Below are 15,480 nucleotides of genomic sequence, written 5' to 3'. Positions count from 1 at the left end.
AAGTGCCAAAAACTGCAGTTCATCAAATGGCCACTTGAGGCTGACTCCAAAAGCGAGTCAATCCCCATAGGCACCCAGGTTAAAATCAGGCTCCCAGGAGTATGCCAGGCTTTGAATTTTTGGAATGGCAAAACTGTGGAATTACATCCGTCACATGATGCCTTTTGGCCCAAAAGGGCTTTTTCCCACAGACTTAGATGGCGAAACAGATGTTTGTAAATCAGTGAATACATTTTTTGAGCATCACAACCACAATAAAATGATTAATTTTACAATCAGAATTTGATCCATTTGGTCTAACATTTTGAAAAGTCTAAAAGAGCCACAAGATTGACAATTATATTTCTAGTTAAGTTAAAAGAGTGCTAAAGCAGAAGTAGCCGCCATGGCCAGCAGAAGTCTCCGGTGCATTTGCTCTGTAGGCGACACCTATTACCCATGTTTGCCGTTAAACTTTTTTGGCATCATGCAACACTGAGTAACTTTCATAGGCATGAACGTTGCCCCACCTTCAACACTGTATCCAAGTCTCTAAATACATCCATGGTCCAAATGTTGTCACTTCTCATTCCAAAAAACAAAGATGACGACGGCCAAAATGCCAAAATCTAGGCTTCAAATAGTCTTAGGGAGAGTAAGGCGGGCCATGCCTTTGCTATCCTAGGAAATGCAAAGTTGCTAACCGTACAGACATTGCACCCTTCTTTGCTAAGACTTAAAAAGAATGCATGTTGATTTCACCCAGCATGTCAAACCATTATTTAACCAATGTCATTTCATGAAATGAAGATGTTCTTGGTGTATTGCACCTCATTTTATACATATTTGTCCCAAATTCAGCCTGACATTTTGAGTCTGGAAACTTCTGGATCTCCACTAGACCTGAATGTAAAGTTTTACTGGTTTGACCAATGTCTGGTAGCACAGCACAAGTTTGTTATAAATGACATCACCAAAAGGCTGCTGCTTGTGAAGAGGTCAGTGTTCTCAATTCCATATTTTAAATACATTTTTGTTCAATTAAATTTATGCTAATAAACGTGTGGGCCAGATGACTGATGTAAACCTGAAAATTATTCTTCACAGCACAAATATCACAGCTGAAATGACTGGTCAACAGCTATATTAAATGCCGTGCATGAATCATACCTGAAAGCTCAATTTTCTAGACTTTTGTTTTCCTAAAACTTTTTTATTTCCTTTCGTTAATCCACTTTGAGTCCGACTGGAAACTTCCAAACTCTGTGTGGACGCAAAAATAGCATCATGTGAAAGCACATGCCTTCCTGTGCATTAAACCTGTGTGTGTTTTAGACGATGGCGACTTACTGCTGGAGCCTATGATGTCCTTTGGTCCTGGAGACATGGGCTCGACACAGTACTGACACAAGCAGTCCTTCCCGTTGAAGGTCACTCTGTCCCCGGCGGGGAACGGTCGTCTGAAAGAGGGGTGGCATGAACAATCGGTAAACAAGACATGAGCTCTGTCCCCTCGTGGTAAGTGTAGGAGTTTATTAGCTGTGGCTTGCAGACTGTCTGATGGGGCTTAAGATGACAGGACCTGGTGATGTGGATGTGTGTCAACACTGCGCCTCAGGAGGCCGTTTAGTCAGATGATGCAGACGTGACACAGCATACTGTAAACTGTCTACTAGAATACCTGCTATCTTTGACTTTGTCACTTTACATGATTAATGAGCAGAATTCCATTATTACTGCATTGGAAAGCTGTGCAGACATACATGAGAGTAAGAACTCAGCTAATGTAAAATTAGTCTTACTTGCAGATTGTGCAGACGAAGCAGGCAGGGTGGTAGGTCTTTCCCAAGGCAGTGACCACTTCCCCCTCCACAAAGTCCCCGCAGCCATTACAGCGGGTGCCGTGCATGCGTTGGTAGTCCAGCGTGCAAAGATACTCTCCATTCTTCATGAAGAAGCCCCCCTGGGCAAGGTCACAGCCGCACACTGCATGGGACACACACATTGGCACTCCCAGGTCATTTAGTGCTCTGCCCATATAACACATCAAGCAGCCGACCACCAAGCCACGCAGCTCCTCCACGCATCAATGGCTTTGTTAAGACTTGCTAGTGTGTGTAATCCTGTGAGACCCACTAAATGCATGAAATGGATGCTGAAAAATACATTTTAACAGCTGTGTGTGTTACAGTGTGAGGCATAACGTTAAAAACTTTCATAAGCGTTCAGTCCCATTAAAAAAAAAAAAAAAAAAAAAGACTTCTTCTTTTCAAGGGGTTTCAAGGAAATCTGTATTGAGGGCTCACGCTGATTAATCATCACTACCACTGCAAGGTCTTTTCATTGTCAGTGTGGAGGTAGAGCATTCAGTGCAACAACAATTCTACGATTGTCTAGCCCAGGAAATGGCCTTGATCTGCTTCTGAAGATAACTGGCTCTGAATACTTCAAACTTCACTGTCGGCCTCCAACAAGCTTCCTATCATTCAAATATAACCTTGTCATCTACACAAACATGAAAGGCTGGCACAGGCAGAAATAGCAATTAAGGGAACAACTGAGAGTTTAGAGGTATTTTAGTGCTGGTGTGAGGCTGTTTCTGGGTATTACTACAGGCCATATGAAAGATTTATTACATCGAAGGAAAAAACATTTGCAAAACGTTTTCATTTGGGTCAGTGTACTTCCAGGTCAGTTTGACATCATGGAAACTGCCACAACAATGGAGCGCACAAAACCATAAGAGAGGTTCATAGAATTTTATTTTGAGATTGGCCGCAAATATAAAGACATTAAATCAGTGCTTGGCAATAGGTTCTCACATAAGAGATACATCTAAGGGGTAGGGCTGTGCGATATGACGAAATATATCATCTGACAGAAAAAAAAAGTCTATATTCATTTTATGCTATACCGTTTATTTCGTTTAACTCATCTGATAACGCTTTACGTCCATCCGCGTGGTGTAGAATATAATATTAGTTTTCATGATAATCAAGCAAAGACACTCACTGGCTTTTCACTTTTTGGCTGGTCCATTATTAAACATACTTGTGTCAAAGTTCATGACAATCTTTCCAATAGTTGAGCCATTTCGCTCAAAAACACAAATGTCTCAACTATTGGTGGATCCAGGAGAAAAGTCAGGGGATCTTCAGTGTTGTTAGGAATTATCTTCCAGGAACCATAAACATTAGCACAAAACATCATGCCAATTCATCAAAAAGTTGTTGATATATTTCAGACTAGACCAAAGATCAAACAGGCAGACCCACACTGAAAAATCCATGCTCTCCCAAGCTTCAACATTGCAGTTTTGATAATATGCTGCCTTTGATGTCTGATTTGACATAAAATAACCACTTATTTTCCATGCCACATTATGTTTCCATGATAAATCATATGATTGTATTATATTCCAAAAAGCTTACATTACCCCTTCAAAAAAAATAATTAAGGGGCATCAGTCATTGGCCTCACCAAAAAAGCTAAAGACATTAATAATAGTCTTCGCTTGCTATTGATTTTTCCTAGATTTTCCCCATTTATCAAGACTCACTAGCTGCATACTGTATGGTGTGCTAACGCCACACATTTGATTGTGATTCAGACGTAAGGCGTGTCTGCATGTACAGTATTTCAACCACATAATGATCACATGAGCCGTGCAGTCCGCCATCTCAGCACCACAGAGTGAGCCTGGGAATTTAATAGCCTTTGGGAAATGCCACAGCTAAGAGGGAAAATATTTTGATGTTTGAGATGACTGCACCTAATCATTCTTATGCAAGGAGCCACGCTAAGTCCTGGGGATGAATGGGAGCGAGTGAGGGAGAGAATCAGATTTAATTGCATTAAGGCTCACGGGCGATGAGATTAGCTTGTAAGCTATGAGAGTCAAGAGAAGACCAGCAGTGGAGATTTGGTGGCCTTTGAACGTGATGTCCAACCACCTTGGCTTTTGGACAGATGCATGCCATTACATTAAATGGAAACTTAAGAGGGTCAACTTATGAAATTGAAATGAAAGTGAAATTGAAAAGTTTTGGTTGTGCATATCATGGAATGAGATAATCGCCTGCAAAAAAGCAGATGTTTGGGATTGGTTTGCAAAGAGGATATGACAATAGATAAGCTCAGTCAACCTGACGCGACCTCGCCTGACTAGTACAATATTATTAGTCGTGCATGTTGGAGACTCACAGCCGCACATAAATTTAGAGTGAGGACTGGACAGTGTGTCTTTTAGCTATTAAAGCAGTCCCTGTGTGTTCTTTGGAAACCACCAACTCGTGTGCACAAAGAAAGACACCCACATGTACACTTTTAGTACCAGTGACTCTCTCAGGGTATGTATATCCACTTGTAAAGGACAGAATTAGGTACTAATCTCAGTGTTTGCTTGTGTTATTCTGGGCTCTTGGTGAACTAAGCTAACTCTATAACAGTGCTCCAGTCACAGATTAAGTGAGGGCTTCTACGGGGCAGGTTCAGCCCACAAGAGTGAGACTGCTTTGTCGGCAGTGGGCAGCTCCATCGTAATCATGTCAGGGATCCATCAGTATTGAGGCTAAACCAGAAGGATTTGCACTGTCACTTGTCATAGCAGTCTAGAAGGTATTTTAATTGAAGTATGTAGGTCTGAGAAATGAAGATGACTCATGCCACCTTGTATCTTCCTCGTTGGAGGAGGATGGAAAAGGATGCTGTGGCCTTTAGGGACTGCTGCTATCCAACTGGGATGCTTTTAGGGACAGTCATGGAAAAACACTGCAAGCCACACCGCAACAGGCTACGAGTCACTTTTGAATGTGAGCAGGTGAAATCAAGTTACAAACTGACACTTGTCACTGCCGAACAAATCAAAGTTGAGATGGCCTAAACTTTTTTCACCGCTCCAATAACGTGGTGAGGCATCAAGCAATCACTATCATCTACAGTCGACTTTATTATCATTTTTTGAAAACATCTGAAAAAGACTCTAATTTGCAAAGGCTCTTAGCACTTCATTGATTAACTGATTTGTAATCCATTCCACTTTGTAAATAAAAGCTTTATGTCATTTGTACTTTTTTATCAACTCTGTCTTACTGTTTAGTCTTGAAATTTTGATCAGTTAGTCAATATTTGTCTTTATCTTTTTTTTAAATGAATGATTATAGTTATTTATTGGGGGAGGATTTTCGAAAGCCATTTTTGGCTTCTCACCTCTCCTGAACAGTGTTTTCTGTCTTTTATATACATGTCTATGTGCAAATCTAAAAAATCTGAAAAGCTAAATCATGTGATTTTGTTTTCTAGCTGTGGTACTGTGATGTTTAGCTTAGTTAGCTGACACTATGCTAGCGCTATGTGCACTATGGTTCACACAGGGATGGGGCTCAGACGTTGATAAGATATAGCAAAGATATTTTAATGACCAAATACAAACTCCAGATGACGTTGTGTTGGGATGCTTTGTGGCACATATCAGCTTCACACAAGTCTGTCACGATGTAACTACTTTAATTTGCATTTGAGTAACACTTCAATGATGATTTGATAAAATAGCTGGTCACACTCGTTGCATTTTCGCTCTGGTGTGAACACAGCGTAAGTGCTCAATTCAGATTTAGTGCTCAGATCCAATTTTTTTGTTTGTCTTGTGTTGTTTTTTTACCTAAGGGTCACTAACAAATGACTCTTCTATACTTGTGATCTATCATACTACATCGCTGGAGAGAATCATATTTCATAAAACACAGCTATAGTCAGCATTAGGCAGAATGTACTGAATGAAAAGAGGCAAATGTCCTACTATTGTGACAGGCAGAAATTAGCTATGAATTTTAAAACTTCACACCTTAGCTGACAATTTTCACACAACACCCACATTATTATTATTATTATCTCCAATTCAGAAAAAATAAACTGTCTGAGGACTCATTTTAAAATCGTAAACACATAACTTATTTACCAAAAAAGCGCTCTTTTCTGATCATAATATTAAGGATGTCTCACTTGCAGTAAAGCAGAGCCAAATCATAAGCAGTAAATACAAGTGAAACCAATTCACAACAATATTTAATAACAAAACTGCCAATACCTTTACAGGTGAAGCACTTGAGGTGGAAGTGCTTGTTCTGCACCCGCAGCACCTCGCCCTTACATGGCTGCCCGCACTTGTAGCACTGAATCAGGGGTTTCTCTGTGGAGTGGTGGTGTGTGTCCTGCGCATGAGCCACTGCAAGAGAGGAGACATGAAAATTACTATTCAACTGTAATGTTGATGGATCATTGTGGTTGCTCAGTTTTTGTAACATTGCTTTTAGGTGTTTTTTTAAAGTTGTGTTCATCTGAGGACACGGTGTGAGAATCTGAAACTGCAGCATCACTCAAAACCACACAGATAAAGACCAACTGCTGAGAGCCTGTCAGGGTAAAAAAAGAACAACATTGAGCAGGACAGCACAACTTGGGATCACGGCCCAGATAGGCTCTCTAGAGAGCAGCAACCTAAATATAGTCCATCTTGATCAGTGGAAGATGGAGAGGCAAAAATGCTGAGGGGAGTGGAGCTTGGTAAATGGCATGCTAAAAGGGTATTGATAAGATCAGTTTTGCTATTGAGTTTACTGTGCTTTCATCCTCAAAGGAAAATATAATGGGCCATTTGCTGTCTATGCCTGGCTTGTGTTTGCAGTAATCAGTGGTGAAAGGTAGTTACAATAGGTCCTGGTGCATGCCAATATATGTGGCCTAGCTTGTCACTCATGCTAAATTTGCAACCATATATTCAAGGGGTCAACAGATTATCGGCCCTGCCAATGATTTGGTCTGATATTTGGCACTTTGCAGATTGTCTGTCTCAGCATTTCACTTTAATGATCACTGATAAAATTAATTAATAAAAAAAAAGTGCAAAGAAAGTCTCAGCATGGTAGGAACTTTTATTTTATAAAACCTCAGGGAGCTTTTTTTTAAAAAAAAAAAATTCACTTGACTTATTGAATAAAAAAGGAATTCTGACAAAAGATTGTGTTGGAGTTAGTTATTATTCCAAATTCTAAATATTGACATTAAAATTTTCAATTTTATTGTAAATACATATCAGTTCTAAATATCGGTTTACAGTCTCCTTAACTACTAATAATCAGTATCAGTCCTAATAAAAATACTATCAGTTGACCCCTAATATATAGTATCATCTCATCACATGATAGAGACTTAACACTGGACAACATCAACATAATATTACTCAGCAATCATCACTGCATTTCTGTATATTAGAAAAACTAAAAAAAAAAAAAATTATTAATATCCTTGAATAGTTTTTTAAAGTTAATTAATAGTTTCACAGTTAATGCAGCATACGCATATTATTTGGTTATAGATATACTATTGTACCATCACTTCATCATTTTATCATATTTGGCATTTGTACAAAATGTCATCATAATTAGAAAACAAGTTTCGAGACGTCGCAATGACCTTGACCTTCAATGACCAAAAACAAATCAGTTCATACCAAGTGGAAATTTGTGCCAAATTTGAAAAAAATCCCTCAAGGTGTTCTTTTCATATCATGTTCACGAGAATGGGTCAGACAGGTAGTCCAAGTGGTCTATGCCAAATTTGCACCAAACTTAAAGAAATTCTCTCAAAGTGTTTCAGAGATATCTTGTCATGAGAATGGGATGGATGGATGAAAGTATGGCTTGGATTACGGATGGACGTTAAACCTGAAAATATAATGCCTCTGGCCATAGCTATTAATGGTGTGGCAGCAAAAAGAAAATTATGATGGAGATACTGTAGGTTTGCTTTTTAAAGGGCATATATAACAAATGGCACCATTTTAATACAACGTGAGTTTTTCTTTGAAGGCAGGCGTATTTGCAAGGTGGCAATCTGAATCGCTCCAAAGTGCCCATTCTTTGTTGCCCATGGTGCTGGTAGCCCGGCTCTCTCTACAGCTGGGCCCACACCCTATGGGCCCCAGTGCAAACATACTGACTGTCTATATTTACGTCACTGCCAATAACAACTTGGCAGTGACGTAACAAGCAGTGCACGCTATGTAAAGCTCTTGTTGCCCTGTTTAGAAGGTGAGTTTTAGCTTTAGAAAAACTCCTGTCTCGTGCTTTTTCGGCTGGAGAAGCGTTCCATTTTTTCCTTTGGAAGTCAAGTGACTGACAGTAAGCAGAGCATGGCACTCAGATTAGATAACAAAACAGAGCAGACTCAAAACCTGGCAGTGATTGAATATCTCACTTTGTAGAAGTTGCAAATGAGCGAATGAATGCCAGCTGCTTGAATGCCGATAAAGGGAAAACAAGAATAAGAATAAGCTAAGAATATGACGTAGAAGAGCAACTTTGCACAAGACTAAGTCACAGCTGCAAGAGCAGCTGCGTGAGTCTGTTCTTAGGTACAGCTGTACTTTGAGCTAAAGGCGTACAGCAGGCTAATATGCTCACAATGACAATGTTAATATGCTGATGTTAAGCAGGTGTAATGTTTACTATGTTAGCAAACAATGGCCCTCATTTATAACTCTAACATACAAACCAATGCAGATCTGAGCGCAGTCATCTAACAATAGGCTTCACTTGTGCGTCACGCAACATTGTTAGCTCACCAATCACAGTGTAGGATTGATCGGCCTTGATAAAAGTGACAGTTCAAAACAGTCATCATTTGAATATCCAGCCTCAATATATTCTTGATTTAGAAGCCTCGCCCCTTGAGTTTACCTAATGGAGAGTAATATTACGTCCAAGAAGAGAAACTTTTCTCAGAAAGAAATGGAAACCAAGACTAACTGGTTCTATTTAAAGTGTGTTATCAAAAGAAGTCGGAAAAACACATTATGGACGCTGTCAACAGCATTGGAATAGACCCAATTTTCTGTCATGCGTTCCTTTCATAAATGAGGGTAAACGACATTAGAAAGTTACTGTTAAATGCAGTAAAGTGGTGGACCATCATTGCTATCCCTAATGCTAACATGACTACAATTGGTGATGGCAACATTTTAAAATGACTCTGGTTGCACAGCATGCACAGATCTTAATCGGACTGAACATTTAGACATCACTTTCTTAATATGAGATACTGGGACTGCTATCATAATTATTCCAGACAAAGAAGCTATTATCATCTATCTTTATCTCTACAAGCAGTATTATCTTTAGATCCATAAAACGTCAGCCTGTGGCCCTCCTCACTAGAAAGTTTGGGCGTCTCTGACACAGACAGACATTAATCCAGCAGTACTGTACCGGATGTAAATACTGCTGCAGTGCCGCACTGCACACAGCTTATCAGCTGTTGCGAAACCAGCAGATTATTTCACATTCAGGAGCATTAACAAGCAAGGCAGCCTCTTTCTCCCATCCTCTCATTTCTCTCTCTTTTTCAAACAAAGATACACACACAAACACACACACACAGAGAATACACATGAAAGGATCTTTGCTCTTTCTGCTCTGCAATGAATCATTAGTCTGCAGGGCTAAAATAAGACTCCACCAAAGGCACCGAAATAGCATCATGACCAATCAATGGTCTACCAAAGAGAGACATTAGTCTGGATTATTGATGACTTGGCCTACCTCACATCACACTTCTTTCTGATATTGAGAGGTGGTTTAATTGCATTAAAATCGAATCAGAAAGAGATCCCAGTCTTCAGAATTTTCTTAATGAGACACTTCAACAGTCTTTGATTCATCATCTCAGGGCAGTCGAAATGTCCTGTGCCAATTCTTAAGGATGCAATTTGCAGAGCATCAGTCTGTTCATAATTTGGATTGAAAAGGAAGTGAGAGAAGTTGTAGGAAAAAAATAGTGGAGGAAGAAGACAGGATAACAGGAGGGAGGCTGGAAGGAATGTGGGTATGGGAGGTGGAGGATCTGTCTCCCTGGTGTCTCAGATGTGATTACACTCAGCAGGACAATGAGTCATCTCTGGGTGAACCAGACGACTGTGACAGTGAACTGAGTCTCAGCAGCTCTGTGTGTGTGACATTGCACCTCCATAGAAAAACACAGGCCATCTGCGTAACTGCGCTCTGCAAAAATATGCAATCTAACAAGTCATTTTAAGCCTTGTGCATACTTTTCATCCTGGAACAACTTATGGAAAATTCCAGTTGAATACAATGTGGTTCTATTCTTTTTCCGTCAAACTGTTTGTAGCCATGACGATGGTATTAGTATGGACGTACCCCAAAGTCAAAGCTGAACCAGGAATTTGGTGTGTAAATTGTAATTGATGTTTAACCCTTTGAAACCTGAGCAAATTGTCTTGATTTCTGTCAAAAACATGGGAAGAAGGCAATGAAAAACAAAAGAAATAATGACCCCAAAATTTGCGAGAAATTAGTAAAAAGTAGAAGAAAATGGCCTGAAAATTATTTTTAAAAATATGAAAAAGAAAGTAAAACAAAAAACAAGTAAATGACCAGGAAATTTGGTTTAAAAATAATAATAATTCCTCTGAAATACTTTCAAATATGCAATGGTTATTGTACAAACAGGAAACTTGACAAGAGACAGATACAGTTGGTTAACAAGCAGGTAGCCCCACAGTTTGGAGACATCCAGCAGCTAGCATAGCCTCTGTGACTGCACATAGTTCTCCACAAGTCTTGATCTCAGCTGTGTGGTTTACACACTTCCAACTCTAAACACAAGGTAATTCCTGTAGGTTTGCCCGTGGTTAAGAAAACATCTCATGTGAATAAGATAACTTTGGAATTGCAGGGAGAGTCAATTTTCCCCTCTGAGAGACTCTGCCTTCCTCACAGCTCAAAGCCTCTGCGCCAGGTTAACATATCCCAGATCAATCTGTCCACCGAACAAGAGACCAAACTGATATCAACCCTCCATCGAACTTAGGAAAAGACAAATCTAGCCCAAAATGTTAATGTAACTGGATTAAAAAAAAACTGCTGCGTTCACATGGAAGTGGGCAGACAGAAACTGGATGTCATTAAAGTGGAAACGAGCAGGACAGTGAAATTAGGTAAGACCAGCACAGAATACCAGTTACAGTAATGGTGGCCACATAAAATATTGTAACTTTTTGTCGTCCTGCTGTATTGTACAACAGGATGTAATGCAGTCCCCTCATACAAAGAGAAAACTGGGGCAATCTGGAGAATTACTGGACTATACTAAAATAACAGCATAAATTAATTCTTTGTAAACAACACAACATCACCATCACAGCATATGCACATGTGTGTTTCCTTTTCACGTCCTGCCATTCTGTTGGACTGTCATTTGTTTTTTCCTGTGCTGTCTGGTTGGTGTTGTCTGTCTGATATCTGCCTAATTCTATGTGAATTTGTATTTCTGGCAACCTGGCTGATTAAAGTCCAATATTCACTCTCCATACAGATCTGTTTTGGTCTCCACCAATTCCTGAGGGACAAATTTGGCTCTTTAGTTGTTAAATGCTTTACTGTGTGCAGCAGCTAGTTGCGAAACTTTCTTTTTGCTAAAAATAGTTGCCTGCTCTGACCGACAACCATGAGTGAACCAAAACAGTTGCAGACCCTAAAACCAAAGTAATGTGTCGAAAGACACCAACAAAGCCCCATAGACCTGAGGGGGAACAGTAGAGAGATGTGGTGATAATAAGTCTCTGTGGGTTTGTCACTCCACACTAAATTTTATGTTAATATAAAAATATTGATGAGAGCAGCTTTAAAATAGATATGTTTCCTTGTCTTGTGCCAAGAATTTCTCTTTGAGTCTGTAATGCCAACTTGCTATTTTTAACATTTTATAGTCTGGTGTTGTCAGCGGGGACAGCCCAAAATGGAAAAGTCAACACTGCTAACGTCATAACAGGTTGATAAAAATCCAAGACAGATGTTGCATAGAGAATCTAAAAAAAAAGAAAAAAAGAGAGAGCTTTGGATGGGAACTTATGAGTGCTGTGTGTTTTTCCAGCTTGACTCCACCTCCTTCACTTTCTCAACGGTGGCTGTGTAAAGGCAGAGAGACTGTGGCAAGCCGAGATGGGTACTTTATATGATGTTTCATAAAAACGAAGGAAGCTAACATCAAAAGAGATATTAAATTTGCTGAAAGCATTCAGATTGAACCATTTATAGGACTTGTTTGGACATAAACCATCAGTGGGGTCCCTTTCAAATGTTCAGTAGGCCTCCACACTTATGACTCTATGTTGACAAAAGCAAGCAATTTTACTGCAATAACATCAATTTGAAATAAATCCATTCGTGAGTCTTTAGGGGGTCTTGTGATGGCAGCAAAATGGCGCTTGGTTTGCTAGAATGTATATTATATAATGCTATAAATAAGTAAGCGTGCGGTACATGAAGCAACCTCAGCACAGAGCAACTTACTGTGAAATATACAGTAGTACATTTTTTCCGACTGCTGCTCACATTCCTCATTCTGCGCTGGATGTGTTGGCTGTGCTGACAGAGTGATCTGTCCTGCCTCATCACCAGGGGATAAAGTGACTGATATGAGCCTAAACACACAATGAACACACACTGACGCGCACACACACAAGCGTGGTGCTAAGGGAACAATAACCAGCAGAGCATCCCAAAGCCAGCCGTTAGAGGAAAGGGGGCTGCTCTCTCCACCCCTACATCCCAACCAACCCCCCACCCATTTAAGCAGAGACGAGCTGCGTTGGCAATAATAAAAGGCTGCAGATGATACTCTGGAGGGAAGTGAAGAAGGCCATCTTGAATCCCCTGAGGACAGATTTTCCTGTGACACGTGCCCCAGCCTTGCTGGTAAATAACAAAAAGAGAGGTTATTGAGAGGGATTTGCTTCAGACTTTGGCGCCTTCATTTCCTATCACGAACCCTGAGGAATGCATAGTAGTTTGCAAATGCACTGGGAAAAGGGGAATTCAATTAAACAATAGATGAGACGAAAAGGTCTAATCAAATATTCAGTCTCTCACTGTCTTTGTTACTGTAAAAGTCACAGATGAGAGGAGTCTCCAGTACAGACAGATCGCAGCCCCGGAGGAGTGTGTCTTTGTACAGTATGCGTGCATGTGCATTAGTGTGTTTGTTACTGACAGATCAAGAGAGTGGCAGTCATCTTCACACTCGGCATCCATGCAAATACTTTTGGCCCCGGATGTGTCTAGACAACAAAACACACACACACTTTTTATTCCAGTATCCAACCGGTTGTTTGGGATGGAATATTCCAAGGGGGTCTGACCCATAATGAATATCAAAGGGCACAAAATATAACCATCATGAAATCCCAACGCGTGATCGGATGGGGGATGGCGCTTGAAGCTCTTCATCACCCAGACATAACAAGAAGCCCTTAACCCTCCCCTCCATGAATATGTATGGCTGTATTCACCGCCTCCCCGCCCCTGTGCCCCGCCACCAGCGTCCCAGACAAAGCACTTCAAACGCGGGCACAAATTGCGAGGGGGAACCCTATCGGCCTCCACCAGGCCCCCGCAGCCTTGAATAACTAATCCCAAGGGACCCGGGTTGGGAATAATGATCTGCTCTGAATGGTTAAACGCCACAGTGTTGAGCGTTTGTTGTTGGGCAGGTACATGACAATAACAGTACGCTGATAAACACACAGAGAGACTTCCAGTCCAGCCTGGGAGGAGACAATGGTGGCTTCATGAACTGCAGAAGTCATTGTGTTTGTAAGAGAGGAGCTGATGACGGTTTGGCTCTTTGCCCCTGAACGACGGCCCCACACTCCTGTGTCGTATTTCCTGTGATAATCAAACCGCTTGATGCCAGACAGGGAGGATGTTTGTTGACTGCCACAATGTATGGCTGCGCTCTGTGTTTCTTTCTTGTGATTCTCACATCGCTCTTGTTGTTATAGCCTGTATATTTTAGGTCAGTGACTGTCTCTCCCCGGCCGGCCACTTATCTCATCTGTATATTCTGGTCCCGTGTGCCAGCTGTACAAACAGTATGTGTATGTGTGTATGAGAGTGCGTGATGCATTGATGTCTGTGAAAGGGTTTAGCTCCTCTTTCAGGGGGGCAGACACTGGCAAGCTTCAAAGATGAGGCACCACTGCAGTTGTCTGCAGCACTCTGCGAAAATCACGGGAAGCTGCTACACAAGGCACATGACATCAGGCTCTCATGTCAAAACGTTCAGATTGTGAAGTTCTGGGAGTCGCTGACGCACATGTGATGACGATTATCTCATTTCACAGAGCAGGTCAGCAGGGCTTCTTATGCAATTTAACGCTGAGAGCGCGAGAAGGAGAAAGAGCATGAATTAATCAACTAGTTGTACAAATCTCAGAAGCACGTGTAGATCAAGATGAGACTGCCCTGGGTACACATGGCCCCAATAAATTACAAACTATTTCAAGGGTGTTCTTGGCTTTGAAAATAGGACAACCGCCTGCAAGCAGACAAAATGCTAACACTGCAATCTTTTTATTATGATTCATCACTCTGAGCATACAGCATAATTCAGTATTTGGTCAGCTGTGCAGCCTGATGGGACAGTGCCCACCTGGACTCAGACAGGTGGCCTGATGAGATACACGAAGAAATCTCAGGTCGAAACAAGAATTGCCACAGATTTCAGATTTAGAAAAAAATAGATAAACCAACAGATCCCAAGAGTCAGCAGGCGAGACAGCGTGTTAAAGGGATAGTTCCGATTTTTCAAAGTGAGGTTGTATAGGGTGCTTATCTATAGTCAGTGTGTTACATACAATAGACGGTCTGAATGCCCCCAGTTTGGAGAAAAAGGCTGGAGTCTGAAATGAAAGCTGTCTTTCCTTCAGACAGTGAGTTCGGACGGGGAAGCTGTGAAAGGCTTCAGTTCCCAAACTATGCTCTCATCAAAACCACAAACAGTAATTTTAGCTTGCTGAATACTGAGGTTGCTGGTCTACCGCTGCTTTGATCAGTTAGTTAGTTAGTGCTACTGTGACTCTGGTGAATCTAAACTTACCCTTTTATACACCCAAGTCACACAATAATACAAACAGAATGATGATCGACCCAGTGGTGGACCAGCAGCTCCTGTGTTCAGTGATGTTAAATTACTGTTTTTCTCAATGGAGTCTGGCTTTGAAGAGAGCGATATAACACTTTCCTTTTCACGTTGAAATCACTGCAGTGAAAATACTCTCAATATAGCGTACACAGATACTGACAGCAGTAAATTGCCGAATCTCTATGTTGGACTCCACGGAAACTTTCAGAAGGACTGTGGGATATGAACATGTGGCAGCCAGAGGTTACGGGTGTTCTGCCAGCGCAGGGACTCGATGGCAAAGGCCTTTTTTTCTTTCTTTGTGGCCAGTCGAAATCCACATGAAGAGAACAAGCTCCAGAAGCCGGACGCCGCCTCCTCCAGCCACCAGCGCGCTGTCAGATACATAAACAAACCTACACACTCATATCTGTCAAACTTTTTTGGTGATCGGAATATTTTCAGACTTAACGTAAAAATATCACAAGCCCACACACAGTTTGTCTGCACAAGCTGGAGAACAAC

The 15,480-nt window shown here is 41.0% G+C and overlaps 1 protein-coding gene across 12 annotated transcripts in view; it reads right to left on the bottom strand.

Moving 5' to 3' along the window:
- The window catches only part of ablim1a (actin binding LIM protein 1a), a 54,811-nt gene that overhangs the window by 21,025 nt on the left and 18,306 nt on the right, over nucleotides 1-15,480 (bottom strand). For all 12 annotated transcript variants that reach the window (XR_015778368.1, XR_015778367.1, XR_015778362.1 and 9 more), the window contains 3 exons: nucleotides 6,065-6,202; nucleotides 1,782-1,965; nucleotides 1,330-1,439 (listed from right to left, as the gene is read on the bottom strand). Coding sequence is in view for 1 of the 12 variants with exons in the window: in XM_088086196.1 (XP_087942322.1) it covers nucleotides 1,330-1,439; nucleotides 1,782-1,965; nucleotides 6,065-6,202 (432 nt within the window). In the remaining 11 variants the exon portion in view is untranslated. The remainder of the gene's footprint in view (nucleotides 1-1,329; nucleotides 1,440-1,781; nucleotides 1,966-6,064; nucleotides 6,203-15,480) is intronic.

Source organism: Plectropomus leopardus, chromosome 13 (assembly GCF_026936395.1).
Source record: "Plectropomus leopardus strain MGB_pleo_1.0 chromosome 13, ASM2693639v1, whole genome shotgun sequence".
Lineage (NCBI taxonomy): Eukaryota > Metazoa > Chordata > Actinopteri > Perciformes > Serranidae > Plectropomus > Plectropomus leopardus.
Note: the sequence above shows the minus strand (reverse complement) of the source record. Positions and strands in the feature narration are given on the sequence as shown.